General features: G+C 70.7%; 3 protein-coding genes across 4 annotated transcripts; 2 read left to right on the top strand and 1 right to left on the bottom strand.

The window, feature by feature from the left end:
* The first annotated feature begins 366 nt into the window (after positions 1-366).
* Positions 367-6,775, top strand: EIF2B4 (eukaryotic translation initiation factor 2B subunit delta). 2 transcript variants are annotated; one of them, XM_084261825.1, is made up of 12 exons: positions 367-411; positions 496-726; positions 1,060-1,266; positions 1,460-1,542; positions 1,766-1,857; positions 2,231-2,345; positions 2,937-3,013; positions 3,207-3,309; positions 4,116-4,243; positions 5,929-6,109; positions 6,200-6,380; positions 6,536-6,775. In XM_084261825.1, the coding sequence occupies exons 1-12, from the start codon at positions 387-389 to the stop codon at positions 6,733-6,735; spliced, it is 1,623 nt and encodes a 540-aa protein (XP_084117951.1). In that variant the 5' UTR covers positions 367-386; the 3' UTR covers positions 6,736-6,775. The 2 variants fall into 2 exon arrangements, with proteins under 2 accessions (XP_084117951.1, XP_084117950.1); XM_084261824.1 differs by having other exon boundaries at positions 1,057-1,266.
* A 3,377-nt stretch (positions 6,776-10,152) lies between these two features.
* Positions 10,153-19,753, top strand: GTF3C2 (general transcription factor IIIC subunit 2; the record flags this gene model as incomplete). The annotated part of the gene is made up of 18 exons (XM_084261201.1): positions 10,153-10,285; positions 10,428-10,776; positions 11,556-11,859; positions 12,291-12,385; positions 13,158-13,235; positions 13,581-13,679; positions 13,878-14,105; positions 14,307-14,418; positions 14,494-14,611; positions 15,978-16,009; positions 16,138-16,267; positions 17,053-17,197; positions 17,872-18,033; positions 18,318-18,405; positions 18,572-18,700; positions 18,905-19,036; positions 19,213-19,320; positions 19,409-19,753. 18 exons carry the CDS (start codon positions 10,153-10,155, stop codon positions 19,613-19,615), a joined length of 2,649 nt encoding a protein of 882 aa, XP_084117327.1. The 3' UTR covers positions 19,616-19,753.
* Positions 19,754-20,834: 1,081 nt separating this feature from the next.
* SLC30A3 (solute carrier family 30 member 3) lies at positions 20,835-25,406 on the bottom strand (the record flags this gene model as incomplete). Its single annotated transcript, XM_084261940.1, has 8 exons — positions 20,835-20,980; positions 21,075-21,209; positions 21,537-21,642; positions 21,790-21,994; positions 22,532-22,685; positions 22,958-23,104; positions 23,528-23,700; positions 25,324-25,406. The coding sequence occupies 8 exons, from the start codon at positions 25,404-25,406 to the stop codon at positions 20,835-20,837; spliced, it is 1,149 nt and encodes a 382-aa protein (XP_084118066.1).
* Positions 25,407-25,554: the final 148 nt, after the last annotated feature.

Raw genomic sequence — 25,554 nt, 5'->3', positions numbered from 1 at the left:
GCCCCGCTCCGCCCCGCCCCGCCCCGCTCCGCCGCCGGCGGGCCCGGCGCCGGGGGGGAAGCAGCCCTCCGGCCCCCGCCGCGGGGCCGGGCCGTGCCGGGGGCACCCTCGCCCCACGCCCCCTCCCCAGCCGGGGCCGCACCGTACCCGCTGCGAGGCCCCGCCGGGGCGCCCGGTGCTGGGCGCGTGCCGGGCGGCGGGCGCGGGGCCCCCGGGAGCGGGCGGGGCGGGGGGCGGGGCGGGGCGCCCCGGGAAAGGGAGCGGCCGCCGGCCCGGCCACGGAGTGACGTCATGAGGCGTCATGCGGGGACGCTGACGTCACGGCACGCCGCGCGGGTCCCTCCGGCCGGCAGGGGGCGCCGCGGAGAGCGATAGGCCGGGGTGTCATGGCGGAGCGGGCAGCGCCGGGCGGTGAGCGCGGGGCCGCGGCGGGGCGGGCTCCGGCGGGTCTCGGGTCCGTCCCCCCGCCGCCTCTCACGGTTTCCCTCGTTCCAGGTGCCGGCCCCGAGGCAGCCGCGGCGGTACTGGGGAGCCCGCAGGTGAGTGGGGCCGGGCCGGGGGCCGCGGGGCCGCCTCACGGCCTCTGCCCGCAGGCCCCGGAGCTGTCCCGGGAGGAGAAGCTGCAGCTGCGGAAGGAGAAGAAGCAGCAGAAGAAGAAGAAGAAGGGCGAGAAGGCGCCGGCGGCCGAGCCCGCGGAGCCGGGGACGCCCCCCGAGCAGCCCCGGGGTGAGAACCCCCTTCCCCCTTCCCCCGCGGCGAGGCCCCGGTGGTCTTCGGGGGGGGGAGCGCTCCTCGGGCTGGAGCAGCCCCGAGCCAGGAGCCTCCGGCCGCGTCTGGCGGGGGAGAGGCCGGTCCCCTCCCCACCGCGGGGCGGGGCTGGCCTGGTGGCCCCCAGTTCTGCTGGGAGGGGGTGGTGAGGCGCTGGGGAGCGCGGGCGTAGTCCCACCCCGCAGGCAGACCCCGGCACGGCGGAGGGTCTCCCTGCCACACGCTGCCCTACGCGCCGGGCTCCCGGTGACAGGCGGGGCTCAGACGGCTCCCTCCTGTCTGCCGCAGTAGCTGCTCTCCCCAAGCCCCTCACGGCTTCGGCTGACGGCCCCGACGATGGCGAGAAGACCGCAGGGGGCAAGAGCAAAGCCGAGCTGCGAGCAGAGCGCCGGGCCAAGCAGGAGGCTGAGCGCGCCCAGAAGCAGGCCAGGAAAGCAGAGCTGAGTCAGGCAGCCCCGGCAGCCAAGCCCAGGCTGACCCCCACCGAGCCGCAGTCGGGTAAAGCCATCGTCACCGCAGGGTGCAGAGGGCGGGTGGGTGAGCAGGGAGGGAGGGGGCTGGAGTGGGCACCATCCTGCCACCCCGGGTGCTGCCCTGCCATGTGGGTCCCGAGCCTTGGGACAGCGGGGCTGAGGTGGGGGCTGCACCAGGGCAGTGCTGCCTCACACCCCCCTCCCCTGCATCCCCGCAGTGGTCAAGCGGCTCCCCGAGCACGTGCAGGTGGATGACCCTGCTGCCCAGAGGAAGCTGGCCAAGAAGCTGGAGCGGCAGCAGGTGGGAGGAGGACGGGGTGACAGGCAGTGTGCGTGCTGCGGGGCGGTGGGGGGTTGGTGGGAGTGGTGAGGGTGAGTGGTGGGGCTGGGCTGCCTGCGTGCTGGGACTGGGGCCTGCCCTGCAGCGTGCCACGAGCAAGTGCTGCGTGTGAGTGGTGGGGCTGGAGCGAGCAGGGCTGTGCGGCAGCTGTGGGTAAGCCATCACCAGCCTCGTTTGGCTACAGGTCCCTCTGAGGCAGGACTATGGCACCAAGGTCAACCTGTTCTCCCACTTGCACCAGTACAGCCGGAAGAAGCCGTTGACGCAGCAGATGAGGTACGTGGCCTCCCCAGCTCTGCTGCAGCTGCCCTAGCTGCAAAATGACCCTAGTGAAGGGGTGTTCTGGTCCTGCCTGTGGCAGTGGGCTGGATGGGGTGCAGGGGGCCCGTCGCTTGCTCTGAGGAGAGGCAGCAGGGGCAGCCAAACGTCCTGCCTGTGGGGTGGGGAGAGCTGCCCTCAGGCAGTGTGGGGTCACAGGAGAAGGTGCTGTGGGGTTAGCCTGACCTCCAGTCACAGAGCCAAGTATGGGCTGGACTGACAGCTCCCTTTTTGAGCCGTCCCTCAGGTTGTTTAGATAGGGGCCTGGCAAGGGATTGGTTGTTCCAGGGCTGTAGAAATGCCAGCAGCTCTCTCACGTTGGTCTCTGCAGCATCCCTTCCACAGTCATTCACCCAGCTGTGGTGCGCCTTGGCCTCCAGTACTCCCAGGGCATCATCAATGGCTCCAACGCCCGTTGCATCGCCCTCCTGGAAGTCTTCAAGCAGGTATGGAATCACAGGCTGGTTTAGGGGAAGGGCCTTCAGAGACCCCCTCCTCCCAGTGCTCCTCTGCCACAGGCAGGGACACTCCACACCAGCCCAGGGTGCCCCCAGCCCCATCCAACCCCACCTTGAGCCCTGCCAGGGATCCCGGGGCAGCCTCAGCTTCTATGGGCACCCTGTGCCAGGGCTGTCCCCTCCCCAGGAAGGATTTTTTCCTAATCTCTGACCTAAGTCTGCCCCTTTTCAGTGTCAGCCCATTGTCCCTTGTCCTATCTCTGTGCTCCCTGAGGAAGTCTCCAGCTTTTCTGTTTGTGAGCCCAGCAGGCAGCAAGGGCACTGCACTGGGTGCAGGTGCCCCATCCTGTTCCCTGCCTGTTGGGGCTCTGCTGGTGCTCAGTCACCTGCAGCCTCCTCTTTCTGTCCAGGAGTAGGACCAGGCTCTTCTGGTGTCCTGATCTGGCGCTGCTGCTGCAGAGCTGAGTTCTTGGAACACCCCTGTCCATGTGTCCCCTTGTGAAAGCATGCCATGCTGCTCCGTGCCTGGCTGGAAGGGGCAGGTGCCCTGTGCTCACAGTCTCTTCCTTCTTGTCTCAGCTGATCCGGGACTACTCAACCCCGCCCAACGAGGAGCTCTCACGGGACCTGGTGGCCAAGCTGAAGCCACACATCAGGTGAGGACACCCCGTGCTGGAGCCCGACTGAAGCTCCGCTGAGTGTGGGCTGTTGGTCGCTTCTCTGGGTTGGTGTCCACCCGAACTTGGGCTGACTTTCCTGAGGCTCTGGATTCAGCCCCAGCTGCACCCTCCCTGTTCCTGTCCCTGCCCTCCAGGCTGCTCTGGAGCTGAGCCCCTTTCCTCTCTGCAGCTTCCTGAACCAGTGCCGGCCCCTCTCAGCCAGCATGGGCAACGCCATCAAGTTCCTCAAGAAGGAGATTTCGTGCCTACCCGACACCCTGAGGGAGGAGGAGGTGAGTGGCCTGGCTGCAGCGGGGCCAGGAGGGTTGAGGAGCTGGGATGCTGCAGGGAAGCCAGGAGACTTGGCCACCAGTGTCACCAGTGCCTTGGGTCGACAGTTCCCCTCTGCCAGCAGGCACCGCCTAGCAGCTCCTGGGCTGGCGGGGCTGGAGCTGGTGGGAGCAGGGGTGTAGAGTAGAAGGAGCTGCAGCAGGCTTACATAGCACAGCCTGGCCAGCAGCCAGCGTGGCTTCTGCATCCAGAGGTGACCCTGGAGGGGCTGGAGAGGTTGCAGCCCTGCCCGGCTGGCACAGGGCACTGCGAGGCGGCCACAGAGGCCACAGCAGCTGGGCACAACACACCCTTGCCCAGCAGGACTGCCCATGGGGGTGTCGTTTGGCAGCATCAGTGGAGTCATAGGTGCAGAAGAAGGTGTGTTTTCAGTGCTCAGCTGTGCCCTGTGCAAAAAGCTCTGCTGGCTGTGGAGTGAGGGGCAGGCAGGGTATGACTGGGGGGTCCCTGCAGCTCCATGGGTCAGGCTGGAGTGTCCCAGCAGTAAAACCTCCCTGGGATGACCAGAGCCACTGACCAGGAGATGTGAGGAAGGACCTGATGGCAGCTGGGATGCACAATGAGGCACCGTGGGCTGCTAAGGGGCCTGTGCTGGCACAGGATTGTCCTGCAGAGCCCCTGTCCCAGGGGAAGGTGCAGTTCAGGCTGGCTGGGAGCAGGGCAGGGCTGCACCACCCATGCCAGGCTGGAGGGGGCGGCAGCGCGGCGTGGCGAGGCCCTGCTCTGTGTGACAGTGCCCTCTCCCCAGGCGAAGGAGAAGCTGCAGGACACCATTGACAAGTACCTGCGGGAGAAGATTCTGCTGGCAGCTGAAGCCATCTCCAGGTCAGCCTTCAAGAAGATCAACGACAACGACGTGATCCTGGTGTATGGATGGTGAGGGCAGAGCCGGGGCAGTGTGGGGGGTGAGCGTGGGATGCCCTGGCAGAACCAGCTCTTCAGGGGTGGGGAAAGCAGTGGTGCCCCAGGGGGAGGGGTGGGCTGTGGTTCTGGGCCCAGCAACAAGAAATGAAATGGGGAGGGGGCGGTCGGGGGGTGCCAGCCGGAACCTGGCTGTGACGGGTTGCTGGAAATTAAAGGCACAAGGGAGAATCATAGAATCATAGAACCCCAGCCTGGGCTGGGCTGGAAGGGACCTCAAGGATCCCAGAGCTCCAACCCCCTGCCACAGGCAGGGACACCAACCTCCAGGCCTGGAGCTACACAAGGGTGCCCAGGGCCCCAGCCAACCTGGCCTGGAACACCCCCAGGGATGGGGCACCCACCCCCTCTCTGGGCAGCCCCTTCCAGCCCCTCACCACTCTCTCTGGAAGGAACTTCTCCCTAATATGAGGTCCCCAGGAGCAGTCCTGCCCCACCGGTCACAAACACAGCAGAGCCTGTGTGAGGGTGTTGGGACAGAGCAGAGTGTGGCCCTGGGTCAGGGACATGGGATTTGTTGGTCCTTTAGGGAAGCAGAGAGCTCAGCTGGACCCCGTCCCGCCCTGGGAGGTGGGCAAGCCAATGCTGGGACAGGCTGGATGCTGGAAGCCCTTGGACTCGTTAGGGGAAGCAACAGGAGGCTCTGATCAAGCTTGCACTGGGCGATGTAGCTGTGTTGGCACTTCAGACTCAGCGTGAGAGAGCCCAGGCTGGTGCTGGCTGCCCGCCTGGCCGTCCCACACCCAGCAGTGGCCCAGCAGTGGGAGGTGCCTGCAGCAGCCCAAAGCCAGCACCATCGGCCAGGCTCATCCTGACCCGCTGCTGTTCCTCTCCAGGGCTCGGCACCGTTCCCTCTGTCCAGAGTCAGGCGTTTGGAGGACCCCAGGGTCACCCCTCAGTGCAGGGCACTCACAGGGCAGCCCTGGGTGTTCGCCGGCGTTGGGAACAACCTACAGCAACGTCCTGTGTCAGGAAGCAAAACGGGAGAGGGGCTGTGTCCCAGGGAGTGGAGCTGGGAAAGGGAGCTGGAGGCTGCTGAGCCAGGAGCCATGTGCCTCCTGGGAGGTCGGTGGGGGAAGGAGAAGGGGCAGGAGGCCAGTGCGGGCCTGGAGCGTTACCAGAAGGAAACTGGGAGAGGGTTTGGAGGGGGAATCCCCCGGGGAATCCCTCACGGTGGTTGTGGACAGGGGGAGGTCAGTGCTGCTCCCAGGGAGGGCCGAGACGCGGCTCTTCCCAGGGCTGAGACCCTTCATGGTACCAGGGAGAGGGGCCCTGGAAGCGGGTGTAGCAGGGGGAGTGTAGAAGGGACAGCGCTTGTAACAGCAAGTGTGAACCTCAGCGCTGCCCGGACTCATCCCTGGCAGCACGAGCCCGGGGGGGTCTTGGGGAGAGACCCTGGTTAAGAGAAGTTGCTCTGTCTGGGCTGGAGGTGCCCAGGGACCTGCCAGGGCAGCTGGTGCCAGGGCTCTGCTGCATCGAGCGCACGTCGGGCCCGTCCCTGGGCCAGATCCCAGCAGAACCCCCCTGCCTGGCCCGACCTGAGGAGTCTCAGAGCGGAGCCGGTGCCAAGGGCAGGCTCCTGGCCCCGGGCTGGAGCCCGGCCCGGGTCCCGGGGCAGCCTCCTCAGCGCTGTCCCGCAGCTCCTCCCTGGTGAACCGCACGCTGTGCGACGCCCACGTGAAGAAGGGCCGAGCGTTCCGGGTGGTGGTGGTGGACAGCCGGCCGCGGCTGGAGGGCCGGGAGACGCTGCGGCGCCTGGTGCGCAAGGGCATCCACTGCACCTACGTGATGATCAACGCCATCTCCTACGTGCTGCCCGAGGTGAGAGGCCGCGCCCAGGGCAGGGCCGGGCGCAGGGGAGGCTGGGGCCTGCGGGAAGGTGCTGACAGAGCCCCGCGCTCCCCCTGCCAGGTCTCCAAAGTGCTGCTGGGAGCCCACGCGCTGCTGGCCAACGGCTCCGTCATGTCGCGGGTGGGCACGTCGCAGATAGCGCTGGTCTCCAAGGCCTATAACGTGCCCGTCCTGGTGTGCTGCGAGACCTACAAGTTCTGTGAGCGGGTGCAGACAGACTCCTTTGTGTCCAACGAGCTGGGTACGTTCCTGCCCCGTCCTCCCCCTGCCAGCCAGGTTGGGCTGCTCGTTCCCCTTCCCGGGCGAGGGTGGCCTGGCAGGTGCTACGTGCTCCTGGGGCAGGGTGGAGAGGTGCCGTCTGTCCCTCCCCTGATCCTGCCGCTCCTCTCCCCACAGATGACCCCGATGACCTGATCGTGCTGCGGAAGGGCCAGGCCCAGCTGGGCGACTGGGCAGAGAACAAGTCCTTGCGCCTCCTCAACCTGGTCTACGACGTGACCCCGCCTGACCTGGTGGATCTGGTCATCACGGACTTGGGCATGATCCCCTGCACCTCTGTGCCTGTGGTCCTGCGCGTCAAGAACGTGGATCAGTAGTAGGAGCAGCCGCACGGACACTAATAAACCAGCCTCACCACACAGCTTGTCTGCCTTCCATGGCGCGGCAGGAGCCCTGCTGCCCCGTGTCGCCGCCCCGTGTCGCCGCCGCTCAGCTCTGCGCTTTCCCTGGGCGCACCAGCACTCCTGCCCAGCCCCTCCGCTCCCACTCCAGGCACCCGCCGGGAAAGATCATCCCAGGCCCTGGGCCCCTCTAGGCCCTGGGAGGCCGGGGGGCACCAGGGTGGCAGCCCCTGTCTGTACTTCCTCCGGCAGCCGCTCACGCTGGGTTTGCCCCGGGGAGCCCAGTGCCCCTGACCGACCCTGCGGCCCCCGGCGCCGCCCCCACAAGAGGGGCTGGTGCGGGGCCCGGGCTGAGCGGAGGCGGGGGGGTTGGGCAGAGGCAGAGGGATGTCCTCCCCGAGCCGTGGCATTCCCAGCCCCTTCTCAGACGGTGAGTTCCCCAGCAGGGCTGGCCGCGCTCCTCCCTGGAGCCTGCCGCGCCCTGTGCCCTATCCCCGGGGGAGCAGGGCGGGATGCCCGTTACCCGGGCCGGCGCCCTGAGAGGGGGTTCTGAGCCGGGGCTGGGGCAGCCAAGCGGCGGGAGGGGGCGTGTTCAGGCGGGGCGAGGGGGCGTGTCCATGCAGATCGGCGCCGCGCGGCATGCCGGGAGCCCGCGGGCCGCGGTCGCCGCGTTCTGTGTGTGTGTGCGGAGCGGGGCGGCGGGGGTGCGCGGAGAATGGGTCATACTTACCTGGCAGGGGAGACACCATGATCAGGCAGGTGGTTTTCCCAGGGCGAGGCTCATCCCCTGCACTCCGGGTGTGCTGACCCCTGCGATTTCCCCAAATGCGGGAAACTCGACTGCATAATTTGTGGTAGTGGGGGACTGCGTTCGCGCTCTCCCCTGGCTCGGCCGTGCAAAGGCAGATCCGATACTTCTGGTGCTGAGCCCGAAACCCCCCCGGAGGAGTCTCGCACCGAGCGGCCCAGATTCTGGCCCGGACTCGCTGTGCGGAGGTGTGCGGGTCCCAGCCCCGCACCCGGCAGCCGTGGCGTTACGACGCGGGGCCCGGCACCCCGGAAGCTTTGTCTGCGGGTAGAGGAAAACTCCCCCCGAGCAGGGCCCAGCCCAGCCTGCGGCTCCGGTGGGCAAGAAGAGGAAGGGGAGGGCTGGAGTTCACAGCAGAGACAGTGAGGAAGATGAGGGGATGAAGGAAAGGAGCGGCAATGTCCTTGGAGACCACGGAAAGGCTGAAGTACGGATGCGGGAAACGGGGGAAGCCTCTGGCAATGGTTTCTCAGAACAGCAATGGGTCTGTCAGTCATTTTCGGGAAGGTCCTGACTGTGCCTGGACGGGCTGTGTGTGAGCGGTGCCACCAGCTCGCTCAGGGCGCACTGGGAGGAGCCATCGATCCCCTGAACGCCTGGCAGGTCCTGGCTGCAGCCAGGCCAGAGCTCAGCTCCCCGCGCAGCCAGCCCGGGGCAGCTGAGTCTGCCCAGGGAAACTGAGTCAGCCCGGGCTGGTTCCTCCCCACCTGCCATCCCTCCCCATACACGGGGCTGGCTGGGGAGGGGCAGGGCCTTGGTGCCTCCAGGACAGTCCGAGTGCGTCTGGGGCCTTGGGTCGGTCGGTCGCTCAGTCCCTGCATTGTGGAGCCCTCTGGAGCCGTCGGGTGGGTCAGGTGCTCTGTGCTATCACCGGGTGTGAGCGTAACTGCCCGTTGCCATTCCCCTCTCACGGTGCTTCTGTCACTACACTGTCCTTGTCCCAGCCCACGGAAGCTCCGTCTGTTTGTCCTCTGGAAGTGACAAGCAGTGTGTGGGGCTCAGCTGCTGCTCGGGCTGCACCCCCCCCAACTGCTTCAGGGTCACCGGGGCTGATGAGTTGTGAGTTCAGCTTTTCATGGCATCAGCTCTGGAGACCCGGGGGGACCCTCTCTCTGCTTGGTGTGGGTCCCACTGAGAACTGGACGCCCCAGGGTATCCCCAGGATTTCCCAAGGGACTTCTCACCTCAGTCAGGCCAGCGCAGGGGCTGGCAAGGGCCATCTAAAGGAATAAGGTCACCTGTATGTTCTCTGAAGCGCTCTGGCTGTGCAGGTCTTGCTTGGGGCACACTCGCTGTGTGCTGGGTGCGTTGGTATTTGGTCTGTTCTCCAGGTTGGGACGGGTCATTCGGGGGGTTCCCATGAGCCGCAGGAGACGCCCTGCACAGGGTGTGTGTACCAGGTCACTGGTGCCCGAGGGGATCCGGTTTGGGACCGGGCACGTTGGAACAGGCCCAGGGTGAGCTGTGCTCTTCCGCAGCAGCGTCCTGCTCTGTGGGTGTAGGGGGAGAAGTGCCTGTCCCGGGAGAGGCCCGGGCGGGATTCCCGGGGGAGCCGCATCTCCGGTGCCGGGGACCGGTACCGACCTTGGACACGCTGTGGGGCTGGGGATGGAAAGTGGGTTTCGAGCTGCCGAGCTGCTGGTGTGAGTGACCGGAGCCACGTGCGGGGTGAGTGGTGGAGCCCGGCCCAGCTGCGGCGTGAGTGCGGAGGGCTGATCCCCGGCCCCGTTATCCCGGGAGGGGCGCGGCCGGAGCCGGACGAGGGGCCCGACCTGGGGTTTGAGCTTCTCCCTGTGGCTGCGGCTGCGCTGGGGAGAAGCGGCGGGGCGGGGCCTGCGGCTCCGGGGGCGTGTCCATGCGGGACGAGGGGGCGTGTCCATGCAGATCGTTGCCGCGCGGCATGCCGGGAGCCCGCGGCCCTTGGTCGCCGCGTGCTGTGTGTGTGTGCGGGGCGGGGCGGCGGGGGTGCGCGGAGAGTGGGTCATACTTACCTGGCAGGGGAGACACCATGATCAGGCAGGTGGTTTTCCCAGGGCGAGGCTCATCCCCTGCACTCCGGGTGTGCTGACCCCTGCGATTTCCCCAAATGCGGGAAACTCGACTGCATAATTTGTGGTAGTGGGGGACTGCGTTCGCGCTCTCCCCTGGCTCGGCCGTACAAAGACAGATCTCAGACCAAGCTCGTTATGTTCTGGCTCTTCAACTCACACCAGAAGCTGCCCAGCCCGGTTTGGAGCCCCCTCCTCCGTCCCGCGGTCAGTTCATCCCGGTCCCGACACGCGCCCTGCCCCGGGCTGTCCCCTCGCCCCCGGCGCTGCGTTCTGTCCCGTCCCGCTGCGCTGTGTCACGTCTGACCTCCGGCCCCTCCTCGCCCCCCGGGTCCCGCCCCGTCGCAGCCCCTGGCTCCCCCCTGGACGCCTGCGCAGCCCGGTCCCGCTGCCGCGGAGGGCGTTGACCGTCTCGGTAATGACGCTCCCGGAGTGACGCCATCCCCCGGCGCCCAGCGTTTCCGCATCCGGTTCCGTGCTTGGCGGCGCGGCCCTGAGCGGGGCGGCGGCTCCGGGAGCCCGTCGGGACCCACCCGGATGGCTTCCAGCACCGCCCGAGGGCCGCGCTGCCGGGACCGGGGCCGCCGCGGGCGGGCGGGGCGGGGATCGGTCTCCGCCGGCAGCAGCCGGAGCCGCAGCCGGGTGCGGGAGGACGAGCCCCGAGCGCTCGGTACGTACCGGGGGGGATGGGGCGGGGGGGGCCCATGTGCGCCCCGGGGCGGGCAGAGCCCCGGGCTCCGCGGGGCCGGCGGGCGGGGGGTGTCCGAATCCCCCCGCCCGGCCGCGCTGACCCCCGCGCTGCGCTGGCCCAGGGGAGCCGCCGCCGCTCGCACGTCCCGCCCGCCCCGAGGAGGCCGCAGCCGCCGCCGAGCCCCGCGCAACCTCCCCGCGCCCCGACGGCCCCGCGCCCGCCGAGCCCGGGGGGGGCCGGGGCGAGGCCTCCAGCGCCGCGGAGAACGGCCCCGTGGCGGCCCCCAGGGCGGCCGGGCGGCGCGGGCGGAGGAAGCCCAAGGCCGAGATGCTGCTGCTGAAGCTGTCGCAGGACCTGGAGTGCCCCAGCCCGCAGCCCCTCTGCGTGCGGGACGTGCTGGGGGGCGCCGAGGCCCCGCAAGGGACGGAGACCACCCCGGGCGGGCGGCCCAAGCGCCGGGCGGCCAAAGTGTGAGTGGGGGGCTGGGGGGGCCCTGGGGGGGCGGGACGGACGGACAGACAGACAGACAGACGCGGTGGCTGTGGTGGGTCCCGGAGGCCTTGCCTTGGGGCTCAGCCCCACGCCCCTGGGACAGGCTGATCCCCGCGGGGTGACCTCCCGCTGCGGGGGGTTGTTTGGCACCCCGAGCTCGGGGCTGGGGGGCTGTGGGGAGCCAGCAGCGAGCCCATGGAGCGGGTTGCAGGCTGTGGGTGCTGGAGGGGGGTTCTGTGGCCCCTGGCAGAGCCGGGAGCAGCCCTGTGCTGGCGTGGGGAGGGCTGGCCAAGCCGAGCATGCCTGTGAGGGCAGCTCAGCACCCTGTGCCCCCCCAGGGCCTGCAGAGCCCCCCGGGGGTGCGGGGCAGAGCTGGTAGCGTTGGGGGCCCCAGCCCCCTCGCTCGCTGTGCAGAGCTGGGCACAGCCCTGGCTGGGGGGTGCCCAGTGGGGGATCCCCCTTTGCTGATGGTTTGTGCACCATGAGCTCCAGCTTTGTGGGCAGCAGCAAGCGCTGCTCTGCTCTGCTCTGTTCTGCTCTGCTGGGGCCAGGGCCGGCTGGTGTTCCCGGGCAGGGGCAGTGGCTGGCCTGGGGCCGGCAGCGTGCCCAGCCGGGCTCTGCTCCAGCCGGACTGGGCAGCCCTGCGGCAGATCCATAGCCCAGAGTCGGGGAGGGGTGTCCGCTGGTCCCGAGGGAGGGCTGGCTGCTCCCTGTGCGGTCCCTCAGCTCACCCCAGCCAACACCTTGGGTGTCGCAGGGCTTTGCTGTACCTGCAGGAGCTGGCAGAGGAGCTGACCTCGGTGTACCAGCCTCCTGCCCCCGCCGAGGCTGCTCAGGAGCCGGAGCTCCAGCGTGTCCAGAAGAAGCGTCGGAGCCGGAGGAGGAAGGAGGAGGAGACGGACAGTGACGATCCTGCACGTGACGCTGACTTCGTGCCCTCGAGGGAGGTGTTGCTTCAGGCAGAGGAGGAGGAGGAGGGCAGTGATGCAGCGCTCAGCGAGGCGTCGGAGCCGGAGCTGGAGGCGCTCCGAGGACACGGTGGGAAGGTGTCGTCTGCAGGGGTAAGGGCAGGGTCACTGCCGTGGCCGCTTCTTCCCTTTGGTGACACAGAGGTGTCGTGTGGGGTCCCCAGGCCCAGCCATTTGGGGCAGAGCAGCCCTGAGGTAGGACTGGCTGGGGGGTGGTCAGCCATGAACCCAGGCGTGAGGCCTTCGGGCTCAGCTGGGGGCAGAGGCAGCTCCGAGTGAGGGTGGGTGGGTGGCTGCAGGGCAGCAGGTACCCCTGGGAGGCGATGGGGGTCTCGGGCTCCTGGCAGCAGGGTCCTGGGGCTTGTGGGCATCTCCAGAACAGGACTGTGCGTCTTCCAGGGTGACAGGGACGTGGTGGGGGAATCTCAGTGCTCATGGGCCGTTCAGGACAGATGGGGCAGGCGGAGGCAGCTGGGACCAGGCCCCTTGGCTGGGTCCTGCCCTGACGCTGCTCTTGTGCCCAGAGATCCAAGCCCCAGTGCCGAGGACTCGCTCCCAACGGCTTCCACAACTCCATCATGGTCCCGGTGGAGAAGTGCTCCAGCCTCACCTGCAGCCTGTGAGTGGGGGCTCAGGGGAGCTGGGGGGGCTCAGGGGTGCTGGGGGAGCTCAGGGGAGCTGGGGGGGCTCAGGGGTGCTGGGGGAGCTCAGGGGAGCTGGGGGGGCTCAGGGGAGCTGGGGGCGCTCAGGGAGCTGGGGCACTCCGGGGAGCTGGGGGGTCTCAGGGGAGATGGGGGTCTCAGGGGAGCTGGGAGGGCTCAGGGAGCTGGGGCGCTCAGGGGAGCTGGGGGGCCTCAGGGGCACTGGGGGGCTCAGGGGAGCTGGGGGGCTCAGGGGAGCTGGGGGCGCTCAGGGAGCTGGGGGCGCTCAGGGAGCTGGGGGTGCTCAGGGGAGCTGGGGGCGCTCAGGGAGCTGGGGCGCTCAGGGAAGCTGGGGGGCCTCAGGGGCGCTGGGGGTCTCAGAGGAGCTGGGGGGGCTCAGGGAGCTGGGGGCGCTCAGGGGAGCTGGGGGGCCTCAGGGGCGCTGGGGGGCTCAGGGGAGCTGGGGGCGCTCAGGGAGCTGGGGGGGCTCAGGGGAGCTGGGGGGGCTCAGGGAGCTGGGGGTGCTCAGGGAGCAGTGGCCGTTGGTCCCCTGGGTACCATCGCTGCCATGAGCAGAAGGGGCTGCGTGCTGCCAGGAGCACTGGTGTTCCCATGGATCCATCGCGTGTGGGGAGCGCTGTGGGTGGCAGCCTGGGGCTCGGGGTGTGGGGGGAGGGCAGGGGCTGGGAGCCCTTGGCTGGGGCTGCCCGTGCCGTGGGGCTGGTGCTGAGGTCTGTGCGTCCGCTGCAGGCGGGACCAGAAGTATTCCCGGTGGGAGTTCCCAGACTGGATCCCCTCAGCACACAAGTGGACGTGTCTCTCCGAAAGGTGTGAGGGCAGGGAGGGCTGGCGGCGACCTGTGGCACAGGCAGGTGCCAGCAGCCTTTGGGCTGAGCTGGGGCGGGCAGGGCGGGTGGCCCTGGCCCTGGGGGGTGGGTGAGGACGAGGGCATGGTGGGTGCTGTGCTCCCCACCCCTCTGGCAGCATTGGGCCCTGGCTTCCCCGGCATGGGGGCTGGGTGGGGGTCTGGTGAATTTGGCTGCTGAGCCTTGGTAGCCCACGGGGGGCTGTGCAGAGGGTGGAATGGGTGCTGGGGTGTGGTGCTGTGCCGAGGGGTGACTGGGAGAGGGACCAGGTCAGGAGACATCCTCTGGCTGCCTTCCTCCCCCCTAGCGAAGCCGCCCCGTACCTGCCAGCCGAGGATAAGTCTCCCCTCTTCTCCATCCAGCGCGAGGGCATCGAAGACGACGGCGTCTTTTACCGGGTAAACAGGTCCGTGACGGTACCCGTGGCACCGCCGGCGCGGTGGGTGCCGTGCCCGGCACAGGCGGCAACCTCCGGGGGTCCGAGGGGTGGGCAGCCGCCCCGGGGCAGCAGGAGGGGCAGTGGGCCGAGCACCCAGTGCCCACACCGTGCCCCGGGGTCCCACTACCCCCCCGTCCCCCCGTGCCCTGACCCCCTGCCCCACAGGTTCAGCTCCCTGCAGCCGCACGAGGAGCGCCGGGACGTCTCCTTCTTCGTGGGCGGCCCGGTGTGGGCCATGGAGTGGTGCCCGTGCCCCGAGGGCTCGGCGGCGCCGCAGCACGTGGCCCTGTACTGCCACGGCAGCATGGAGGAGACGCGCAGCGCGGCCGGGCTGCACCGCGGCCCTGCGCTGCTCCAGCTCTGGGCCCTGGGCACGCTGCAGCCGGAGCCGGGGTGAGTGGGGGACGTCCCGGGGACGGGGCCAGGACCTGCCCCCCATCCCTGCACCCTCATCCTCCCCGGAGTCCCCAGACCCTTGGGGGCTGTGTGGGGGGGGCCAGGGGCGCTGCTGGTGTCCACTGGGAGCCGCTGGTGTGTACTGGCACCGCTGGGCACCGGCTCCTGCGTCCTTTACGGCTCGACATGTGCCCGCAGCTCCGCTGACAGAGCTGGGCTGGCCTACGCCATCGCTGCCGACCACGGCTGCGTCTGGGACATGAAGTTCTGCCCCAGCGGCGCCTGGGAGCCTCCCAGCACTGCCAGGAAGGTGGGTTTGGTTCCCCCCGTGCCCAGGCCGTGCCCTCCCGGGCAGGGGATGGTGACCGGGGCTCTTGTCCGGCAGCACCCGCAGATGCCCCGGCTGGGGCTGCTGGCCGTGGCCTTCTCGGATGGCAAGGTGGTCCTGTACGCCCTCCCGCACCCCGGGGCCCTGCGCTGCTCCGTGAGAACCCAGGTAAAAGGTAGGAAGAGCCACGCCGCCGGGCAGGGGGTCCTGGCCCTCATCCCACCCTGCCAGGCTGGGCGCCCTGCGAGCCCTGGGGCTGGGGACCCTCTGCCCGCGCCCAGGGGATCTGCTGTGCCGAGGTTGCCGGGCTGGGGCTGTGGTGCTGGGGCGCACTGGGAGGGCGCAGGGTGCGCTGGGGCTGTGGTGGCATCTTCCCCAGCCTGGCCCCGTGGCGGCTGGGAGCTGCTTGTTCCCTGTCAGGGCCGAGCTGCTTGTTCCCTGCTGGCTCCAGCTGCCTGCCGTGGGTTAATGGTGCTCGTAATGGTCCCGTCTGCCGGCGCCGGGCGCGATTGATGGGCTGTGCGTGCTGCTGGCGCTCGCTGAGCCGTGGCCGACAGCCTGCACGTCCCTGGCTGACAGTGGGAAATGGGCTCCCCACTCCCCAGCTGCCGCTCCCGGCACGTCGCCCGCGCTGCCCGCGCCGCCCCGGCTCCGGGCGGTTTGTGCCGCTGCCGCAGCTCCCACGTGGGGCCGATGCGGCAGGCGCGGGTCCTTCCCCAGCCCGCGTGGCTCCCGGTGGCTCCTGGCACGTAGCGCCGGCCCGGCTGCGGCTGCACGTACCGTCTGTGCCGCTCAGCCGGGCTGGGGATGCCGCCTTGCCGCGCAGGCTGGGCACCAGGCCGTGGTGATCAGGGCTGTGCCGGGAGCTCCCGGGTTGGGACGGGCTTCCCTGGGGCTCCGTGTACCCACAGCCCGGTGGAGCCTGGGGCTGCTCTGCACCGTGCCCGGGCTGTCGTGGAGCTGCTGGAGGAGCCCTGTGCCCCTCTGTGCCTCTGCAGCACCGGCTGTGGCACCCTGGGGGTGGGGGGTGCCTCGCTGAGCAGTGCGGGGTGGGACGGGGTTGGTGTTGCAGGGGAGAGTCTGATGGACAGAGCTGGTGTGGGGGGTCCTGTGGGCACCTGGTCCCGTGGTGGTCTCTGGGCTGGCTGCTCCAGCCCTCGTCCCCCTGTCTGGCTGCGCAGTCTGTCTGTCACAGCCACTCTGCTCTGCTGCCCTGCAGCTCAGTGATGAGTCCTGCGCTGTGCAGGGAGCTGGTCATGGTGGGGTGAGAGTGGCTGGGGCAGGGGAACACCAGCCCTGCCCTGCCCCTGGCACCTCGCAGGGCCCCACTCCCTCTGGCACACGGACCGGCTGCTCCCCGGCTCTGTGCTGCTGGCTGCACTCGCCGGCCCTTCGTGGGCTGCGGTGGGGACAACGGTGGCGGCACGGGGACAGGGGCTGTGGGGACCACAGAGCTGGCACCCAGCTGCCCAGCAGCTCCTGCCACAGGGAGCTTCTGGCAGAGCTTGTGCCTGTCCCGAGCCTCCTCTGCTCTCTCCTAGATGGGTCCGTCCCCAAGCACCTTATCTGCAAGGTCAGTGTCCCCTACCCGCCGTGCCCCTCAGGGCTGTGCCCAGTGGGATGTGGGGCGGCCACACTCCCCCCGGGGTGTCCCTGGGGATGGGGGTTGGGCCCTGACAGCCACTGTCCCTTGGTCTGCAGGTTCAGAGCATCGCCACGCTGCAGGTGGGCTCTGTCCAGGCAGGGGACGCGTCCGAGTGCGGGCAGTGCTTCAGCCTCTCCTGGATGCCCTGCAAGCCCCATCATCGCCTCGCAGCCGGGTTTTACGACGGTGAGGCCCCTGTCCCACGGGGGGACCCCTGGACCCCTCCCCTGGGGTGGGCTGTGGGGCAGCGTGGGGGTGGGCAGCCGCGTGCCGTGGCTGAGCCCGGCCGGCAGCTGGCACAGCCGCGCAGCCGGTGGCTCAGTGCCCGTGCTGGAGGGGCAAAGAGAAGGGGGTGAGACCCCTGGGCCGAGGAAAAGCTGGTTTGGTAGGACAGAGGAGGCAGTGAGCAGCGAGGTGATGAGATGCACAGTGCACAGCACCTCTGCTCGCTGCCCGGAGCGGATGCTCATCTTACCACGAGCCCCCAGTGCTGAGCACAGTGCTGTGGGGTGTCCCTGTGGGCCGGTGGGTCACCCAGCCCGGCCGTGTCCCCTCCCACCTCCCTGGGGGCTCTGAGAGGTCCTTGGCTGCTCAGCTGGCCACAGTACCAGCCTGTTACCAGCGTTGTTCTAAATCCCTGGTGCAGCACCGTGCCCACTGCTGGGAGGACGCTCAGTCCCCCTGCCAGAGCCAGGGCAGTGGCAGGCACTGTGCAGGGACCCCTCTGCCTGTCTGGGGCCAGAAGGGCTTCCTGGGGGCTGGGCACAGGCACAGCCCAGGGAGCTGGCTCCAGCTTAATCCCCGTCTGCTGGATGTGCCTGGCTGCAGGGGCTCAGCAGCTCCATGCTGCGTGGCAGGATGTGCTGTACCCCACCATCCCCTCCCACTCCCAGCTCCAGCTCAGCTCCCCCTGCCCCAGGTCCCAGGCTGGCCCGGGGCAGCTCCTGATGGGCACAGTCTCCTTCCCACAGGCACTGTAGCCATCTGGAACCTGCTCACCACGTCCCTGCTGCAGTGTGTGCGCCAACCCGACGGCTGCCTCAAGCTCTACCCCTTCCGCTGCTTCCAGGCCCACGACCACGCCGTGCGGAGCATCGAGTGGTGCAAGGCTGATGGGTGAGCGGGGCAGCAGGCACTGCCCAGGGGAGGGGGCTCAGCCCCTTGCTGCAGCCCAGGCTCCTTTCCCAGGGTGGGCTTTGGGCAGCTTGATGCTGCTCGGCGCTCTGAGGCACCAGGGAGGTTGGGTCAGGGTGAGGGGCCAAGCTGCTGGCTGCAGGAGCAGCACCACAGCCCCAGCACCACCTCGTCCCCGGGGCAGCCCCGTGCCGGGTGCTCAGCGGGCCGGGGCCTCAGCAGGCTGGGGGCTCAGCAGGCTGGGGGCTCAGCAGGCCGGGGGCTCAGCGTGCCGGGGGCTCAGCGGGCTGGGTGCTCAGCGTGCCGGGGCCTCAGCGGGCTGGGGGCTCAGCGGGCTGGGGGCTCAGCGGGCTGGGGGCTCAGTGTGCCGGGTGCTCAGCGGGCCGGGGGCTCAGCGGGCTGGGTGCTCAGTGGGCTGGGGGCTCAGCGGGCTGGGGGCTCAGCGTGCCGGGTGCTCAGTGGGCCGGGGGCTCAGCGGGCTGGGGCTCAGCAGGCTGGGGGCTCAGCGGGCTGGGGGTCAGCAGGCTGGGGGCTCAGCGTGCTGGGGGCTCAGCAGGCTGGGGGCTCAGCGTGCTGGGTGCTCAGCAGGCTGGGTGCTCAGCAGGCTGGGTGCTCAGCAGGCTGGGGGCTCAGCGCTGCCTTTCTCTGGTTCTCAGCAACTTCCTGGTCACGGCAGGGAGCGACCGCAAGATCAAGTTCTGGGACCTGCGGCGCCTCTACGAGCCCATCAACAGCATCAAGCGGTTCCTCAGCACCGAGGTGGCCTGGCTGCTGCCCTACAACGGCGTCACCGTGGCCCAGGACAACTGCTACGCCTCGTGAGTGCCAGGGACACCACGGCGCCTGCTCCAGCCCCCAGGACAGCCAGCTCCGGGGGTCTGGTGTGTCCCCAGGGACCCCCCTGGCCTCTCCTTCCCTGGTTGTGAGCGGCAAGGGCAGGCCCTGTTCCTGCTGGGATGCTGCCCTGGGCAGCGCAGGGACGGGCCCTGGGCTGGCAGCGTTGCCCAACTGACATGGGCAGCAGGAGGGTCCTGGGGCTGGGCCGTGCTGGCAGAGCCAGGGCAGGGCCTCTCCATCCCCAGCCATCCCCTTTCCCTGGCAGTTACGGGCTCTGTGGGATCCACTACATCGACGCCGGGTTCCTGGGCTTCAAGGCTTATTTTGTGGCCCCTCGCAAGGGCACCGTGTGGGTAAGAGGCTGGGGGGGGGGTTGTGTGTGCTGGGGGGTGGGCGCCTGCCCCAAACCCAGGTGAGGGGGGTCCCTGCCTGTCCCCCCTGCGCTCCCCAGCCCTCCCAGGGCTGTGGGTGGTGGGAGCTCTGTGGGACCCCACACCCCAGAGCCGCCTGTTCCCGCAGAGCATTTCGGGCTCGGACTGGCTGAACGCGGTGGCGGCCGGAGACATCACGGGCGAGCTGGTGGCTGCGGTGCTGCCTGACCTGGCTGTCAACCCCCTCAACGTCAAGCGCTCCTCCGACCGCAGATTTGTAAGCTGCTGCTCAGCACGGCCTGGCTGTGGGGCAGGGGGCTGCGTGGGAGGGCTGTTGGCAGCTGGGACCCTCAGGGCCGGGGGTACCTATGGCACCCGTAGGGCGGCACCATCCTCGCCCCTGCCCTGGCCGTGCGGTGGGGCAGGGACCCTGTGCCCCCAGCCCCACTCAGCCCCTGGCCTGAGCCCCTCTCGCCCACAGCCCATCTACAAAGCTGATCTGCTGCCCTGCAGCCCCGCCGGGCCGGAGGAGGGGGAGAAGGCGCTGCCCAGGACCAGGCGCTACGGCGAGATGGTGACCACCAGCTACCTCTGCTTCCGGGACACCGACCTGGTAGGAACTGGGCCGGGCGGGGGTCCCGGGGGGCGGTGGGAGGCCCGGGAGGTGCTGCTCGCTTGTCACAGCAGCCCCCCATCCCCCGGGTGGGTGTCCCGGGGGGGGTTCCCCCTGTGCCCCAGCCCAGCAGCCCCCTCCCCAGTGCCGCTGACGGCGCTGCCCCCGCCCCACAGCGCAGCTTCAAGAACTTCTCGTGCCGGGAGCCCATGCGCAGGATGCACACGCAGGAGACCAAGGCCGAGCTCAGCCTCGACCGCCTCCAGCTCGAGGCCCTGCACAAGGTGAGCGGGGCCGGGGCAGGCGGCGCTGCCGGGGGGTCCCGGTGCCTCAGCCCCCCCCATCCCTCCCACCTCCCTTTTTCCTCCACAGGTGCGTTTCAGCCCCAACCTGGACGCGGGGGGCTGGCTGGTGTCGGGCGGGCAGGCGGGCATCGTGCGGCTGCACTGCCTGGCGGGACTGGCCACCGGCCTGAGCAGGGAGCTGCTGCCCGAGCGCCGCGCACGCTTCAGCTCCTGCTACAGCCGCGGCCCCGGCAGCCCCGGCCCCGCCGAGGGCTCCCCCCTGCCCGTGGAGTAGCCGGTGCTGCCCATGAGCCGCTGCTGCCGTGTGCGCTTGCCCTGGGCGGGAGCCGGGGCTGGGCCGCGCTGGCCAGGCCCGGGGCTGAGGGGCTCTGCGCGGCCCCTCCGGTGCTCCACAGGCTCTGGGCCCCCCTCGGGCAGGGGCAGCTGCTCCCGGCCGGCGCTGGGACACTCGTGCTCCGTGTTCCGGGCCCAGGAGGATCCTCGGGGGCTGGGCTGGTGTGGGGAGGGCGGTGGGAGCACCGCGTCCTCTTTGGGGCTGGGGGCTGGTGCTGGGGACCCCTGTGTGTGGCTGTGCTTGTTCTCGCCCTCCGCCCCCGATGCAGGGGGGTGGGGGGCTGCCCTGTCCCGGGCAGGGCGCGGGGGGGCGGCGGTGCCCGCAGCCCCCGGGTCGCTCACATTGAGCCCGTGTTCAACTCTGCAGTAAAGGCTGGTTTTGTAAAGGCCACGTGTGGTGCTGCCGGCGGCACGGGGTCCCCTCTGCCCCCTCAGGGGTCCCCTCTGCCCCACGGGGGTCCCTCTGCCCCACGGGGGTCAGGGCCATCCCCCTCCCCAGCCCCTGCGCCACGGCTGCTGCTCTCCAAGGCGTTTATTGGGGGCTGCGGGCTCTGCCGCCCGGCACCCGCGGGTTCGTGCACACAGACACAGACAGACACACAGACAGACAGACGGACAGACGGACACTCCACGGGGCAGCACACGGAATCAACAGGGGGAAGGGGCCACGCTGGGCAGGGGGAGTGAGGCCAGGGCAGCTGGCACTCGGGCTCTGGCTGCCCTGTCCCCGCCCCAGGGGGGCAGCCACAGCTCCCCCAGCCCCCCTGCAGCGCAGGCAGCAGCCAGCCCCAGACATGGGGCACAGGAGCCCTGGGACCCCCCCGGCTCTGGGACATCCCCCTTACCCACAGACCTTGAGCAGCTGCAGTCACCCCTCCTCTCCGCCCCCCTGGGGGGTACAGCAGGGTTTTGGGGGTGACACACAGAACATGGTGGGGCGGGTGGGGGGTCCCGGGGAGCCCTGGTGCTGCCAGGGTTGGGCTGCACCTCATCCCCCCTCCCCGGGACCCAGCGCACTCAGGGGCTCTGGCTCAGCCCGGGGTGGTGCAGGAACGGGGGTCCCAGCCCTCCCCCCACCCCCCCAACTCCGAGGGCAGCTCCCCCCCAGGCTGGGAGTGGGGGGCTGCAGGCCTGACGCAGCTCTGGAGCGGGTGAGGGTCTCAGGCGTGGGGGTCCCAGCAGTGCTGGCAGGCTGCCATCTCCTCCTGGTACCGCTCCACCTGCACGGTGCAGGAGGCGAAGCCGAACCTGTGCCGCAGCCGGGCGCTGGCCTCCCGCAGCACGGCCTCGGCGTCGGCGCTGGCGTCTGGGGGCGGCACGGCAGCGGGGCTCAGCGGCTGGGACCCCCCACCGCCCCCCTCGCGTCCCTCCCAGCCCGGGGGCTCCGTGCGGACACTCACCCACAGCCACGTGCACCGACACCACGGGGTGGCTCGGCGTCAGCGCCCAGAGGTGCAGGTCGTGGGTGCCCTTCACCCCCGTCACCCCCAGCAGCGCCTCCTTCACCCTGTCGAACTCGATGCCCCGCGGTGCCCCTGCCAGCAGTGCCTGGTCATGGGGGGGGACGAGCCCCCAGCCCCCCCCCATGGGTCAGGGCTGGGGGTGGGAGCAGCCCGAGGTGGGGGTCCCCCAGGCTGTGGGCGGGATGGGGGCTCCGGGATGAGCTCTTGCTGTGGGGTGGGAGGGATGGGGGACTGGGGTAGGACAGGGGTGTGGGCTGGGTTGTGCCAGGGTGGGGGGCAGAGGGTGTTGAGGGGGGTGAGATGCCATGCAGGGAAGGGGCTGTGGTGGCTGCACACCCCCCCCCAGGGCTGCTGCACCCCCATCGCCCCCCAGGCCCCCTCTCCCTGCCACCCGCAAACCTTCCATGAGGACTCTGAAGACGTCCTTGAGGATGGCGAAGGTGGAGCCGAGGACGAAGACGGAGAAGAAGAGGGTGCTGATGGGGTCTGCGATCTTGCACTGGGGCTGCAGAGAGGGGGTCGTGAGGGGCTGGGGGCAGCAGCGCCGAGCGGGGCATCGTGGCGTGCGAGGGGCAGGACCCTGGTGCCCCCGCAGCACCCGGTGTGGGGCTGAGGGGGTCGCTCCTGTGGGGAGGGGGACCAGCCCGGGCACCTTGATGTAGATGATGGTGGCAGCCACGAGCACACCCACGCTCTGCAGCAGGTCCCCCACCACGTGGACGAAGGCTGCGCGGACGCTGGTGCTGCCGGGCAGGGGGGCTTGGCTGGGGGGGCAGGTCCCGGCGCTCTCCAGCTGCTCGTAGCCCCCCGAGCCGTGGCCGTGGCCGGCGGGGCCCTGGTGCAGGATGTAGGCCATGCTGAGGAGAGCAGGACTGGCTCAGCGCCGCACCGGGCGCGGCGTGGAGGCCTCGGTGGCGCTGCCCGGGCCTGTGTGCAGGGAGCGGTGCCCGTGCCGCACCGGCTGGAGCGGCGTGGGGCAGCATCCCACCGTGGGGCAGGGCTGGAGGCACCGCAGGGATGGGGCAGCCACAGCACTGCAGGGACACGTGTGGGGCCAGGACAGGGACACGGGGCTGGGGACGTGCCAGGGCTCAGGCTGAGCAAGGGGCAGGGATGTGGGGGTGCTGCTGGGGGGGGGAGGGGAGGGGAGGTCAGGGGGACATGTGTGCCTGGGGCAGGGGGCTGTGGGGCCAGGACATGGCGTGTGCACAGCCCAGGGGGCTGGGAGCACGTGTGGGATGGGGAGCGGGAAGGCAGCGCTTGGGGACATGAGGGCTGGGGTCTGGGGACAGAAAGTGACCCGGGGCCAGGGCTGGGGGCCTTGGGCGCTGCGGGGGGCAGGGGAGGGGCGTGGGGGGGGGGGTGCAGGGCACACAGCCCTGCGTGGGACCTACACCAGGTTGACGCCGACAGCGCTGGCAGACGTGGCCAGCATGGCCCGTGCCTCGATCTCATAGTCGTTGCTGATGATGCGGGCGGCAGCCAGATAGACCAGGGCCCCGGTCACCACCCAGATGGAGAGGACGGACACCAGCGCACCCAGGGTCTCTGCGGGACAGGAGGCGTCAGCACCCGCCCGGCCGGGGGCTGCTGCAGAGCTGAGTGTGACCCCCGGCTCATGCGAGTGCGACCCCCCAGCTCACGCAAGCGCAGCCCCCAGCTCACCCGAGCACAACCCCCCGGCTCACCCGAGCGGTGCCCCCGGCTCACCCGAGCGCAGCCCCCGGCTCACCCGAGCGGTGCCCCCGGCTCACCCGAGCGGTGCCCCCGGCTCACCCGAGTGTGACCCCCGGCTCACCCAAGCATGGCCCCCGGCTCACCCGAGCGGTGCCAGCCGAAGCTCATGGTCTTGGTGGGCGGGCGAGTGGAGACCCAGAGGGAGAAGAGGCTGACGGACATGCTGCCCACGTCCGTCAGCAGGTGGGCTGCGTCCGTCATGATGGCCAGGCTGTGAGCCAGGTACCCTCCTGTGGGCACAGGCAGCTGGTGCCGCATGCGCCCAGCCCCCAGCGCTGCCCCCAGCCCATTGCTGCCCCCAGACCCCGTCACTGCCCCCAGCCCCCATTGCTGCCCCCAGCCCCCAGCGCTGCCCCCATCCCCCATTGCCACTCCCAGCCCCCATTGCTGCCCCCAGCCCCCATCACCGCCCCCAGTCCCCATCACTGCCCCCAGCCCCCATTGCCGCCCCCAGTCCCCATCACCGCCCCCAGTCCCCATCGCAGTCCCCAGCCCCCATCGCCGCCCCCATTGCAGCCCCCAGCCCATCACTGTCCCCAGCCCCCGTTGCTGCCCCCAGCCCCCATCACCACCCCCAGCCCCCATTGCCGCCCCCAGCCCCCATCACCGCCCCCAGCCCCCATCGCCGCCCCCAGCCCCCGGCCCGCCGTTACCTATCACCTCCCCGACCATGAAGAGGCAGCAGACGGTGCAGGCGACGCTGAGCTGCCGCCGGGCCTGGAGCCTCCCGTGAGCAGGGCGAGGGGCGAGGGGGCTGCAGCAGCAGCGGGGAATCAGCGGCGGGGGGGGCAGCGCTGCCAGGGCATCTGGTGAGCCTGCAAACAGACTGGGGGGGCGTGGGGGGGTCACTGCGAGATGCGCCGGCACCCGGTGCCCCAATCCGGCACCCCCGGGGCTCCCGGTAGCCGCGGTCCAGCCCACCCCTCCCGGCATCTCCCCCCGCGACGGGGGGAGCACAAGCCACACACTCCCCCCCCCCGCCCTTTCCCAGCATCATCCCGGCCCGTGGGGACCCCCGGGTGCCCAGACTGTTCCCGGGTGGACCGTGCCCCGTGCCCGCCCGACCCCCGCCGCCACCGGTACCGAAGCCGGGTACCCTCCGGCTCCCGCTGCCGCCCCGGGCTCCGCGGCCGGGCCGGGGGAAGCCCGGACGGGGCGGGGGGCGGTGGGGCCGGTGCCCGAGGCGGACGGAGGATCCCGGTCCCGGCGGGACTGCGGTGCGGCGGCTGGGGCCGGGCAGCTGGACGGGACGGGGCGCCTGTGCGGGGAGCGGGCGGGGGCCGGGGCTGGGGGCACTGATGTGTGGGGCACCGGTGTGGGACGGGGGATGGACGCTACCGGTGCGGGGAGGTGACGCGGGGGCCGTACCGGTGCGGGGAGGTGACGCGGGGACCGTACCGGTGCGGGGAGGTGACGAATGGGCGCCACGAGCAGCCGGACAGACACCCAAGGTGGGGGGTGGGGGGGGCTGGCGCAAGCCGGGGGGGTGCTGGTTCCGCTTGAATGGGGCCGGGGAGGGGGTGGGCGCCGGTGCAGGGGGCGAGGGCGCCGGTGGGCGCCGGGAAGAGGCGCCGGTGCACAGACGGCCGGGGCTGGCTCGCGCTCTGCGGAGGTGCCGGTGTCCGCGACAGATGAACGAGGCGCCGGGCCCGGGTGGGGGGGACGTGCCGGGAGCTGCCGGGGGCGGGGGGAGCGGGGGGGAGCGGGGCAGTGCTGGACGTGCGGGGGGCTTGCGGGGACGGGGGACGGGAGGGGGGAGCGGCGCTGCCGGGGGTGCCGGCGGGGACGGGAGCCGGGGAGAAGGGGGGGCCGGGGGCGACGCGGGGGGGTGATGGAGATGCCGGGAGTGATGGGGGACCCGGTGCCGGCAGTGCCGGTGCGGGGGGGTCGAGGGCTGCAGATGCAGGGGGTGATGGAGGTGGGGGTGCCGGGGGCTGCCGGGGGCACTGGGAGATGGCGCTGGCAGGGGTGATGGGGTGTCGGGGCGATGGGGTGCCGGGGTGATGGGGTATCGGGGTGATGGGGTGCCGGGGTGATGATGGGGTGCCGGGGTGATGATGGGGTGCCGGGGTGATGGGGTGCCGGGGCGATGATGGGGTGCCGGGGTGATGATGGGGTGTCGGGGTGATGATGGGGTGCCGGGGCGATGGGGTGCTGGGGTGCTGGGGTGCCGGGGCGATGGGGTGTCGGGGTGATGGGGTGCCGGGGCGATGATGGGGTGCCGGGGCGATGATGGGGTGCCGGGGTGATGGGGTGCCAGGGCGATGATGGGGTGTCGGGGTGACGATGGGGTGCCGGGGTTGGTAGTGATGGGGGTGCTGAGGGTGCCGGGGCGAGGAGGGTGCCAAGCGGCCAGTGATGGCGGTGCCAGTGCCGGGGGGAGGTGCGGGGGTGCCGCCGGTGCCGGGGCGATGGGTGCCGGGGCGATGGGTGCCGGTGCCGGCGGTACCTCTTGAGGCGCAGGCTGCCATCGGCGCGGCCGGCCCGCGGGCTGACCAGGCGGGCGCTCTCGGTGCCGGTCGGGGGCTCCATGGCGGGACGAGCAGCACCGGGACCACCGGGCGCCCGGGACCACCGAGCGCCGCCCCCGCCGCGGCCCCGCCCCCGGCCCGAGGCTGGCGCGGGGGGCGGGGCCCCGCCACAAGCCCCGCCCCCTCCCCGCCTACGCGTGGCACCGGCA

Source organism: Gallinula chloropus (assembly GCF_964237585.1).
Source record: "Gallinula chloropus genome assembly, chromosome: 3".
Lineage (NCBI taxonomy): Eukaryota > Metazoa > Chordata > Aves > Gruiformes > Rallidae > Gallinula > Gallinula chloropus.
This window is presented reverse-complemented; position numbering and strand designations above follow the sequence as displayed.

What these genes read in the sequence shown, in the direction of transcription:
- EIF2B4 (XM_084261824.1), top strand. Translation starts at nt 387, where the DNA reads ATGGCGGAGCGGGCAGCGCCGGGCG. An exon ending in AAGCTGAAGCCACACATCAG is followed by an intron (nt 3,014 to 3,206) that starts GTGAGGACACCC and finishes TCCTCTCTGCAG; the next exon opens with CTTCCTGAACCAGTGCCGGC. An exon ending in ACACCCTGAGGGAGGAGGAG is followed by an intron (nt 3,310 to 4,115) that starts GTGAGTGGCCTG and finishes CCCTCTCCCCAG; the next exon opens with GCGAAGGAGAAGCTGCAGGA.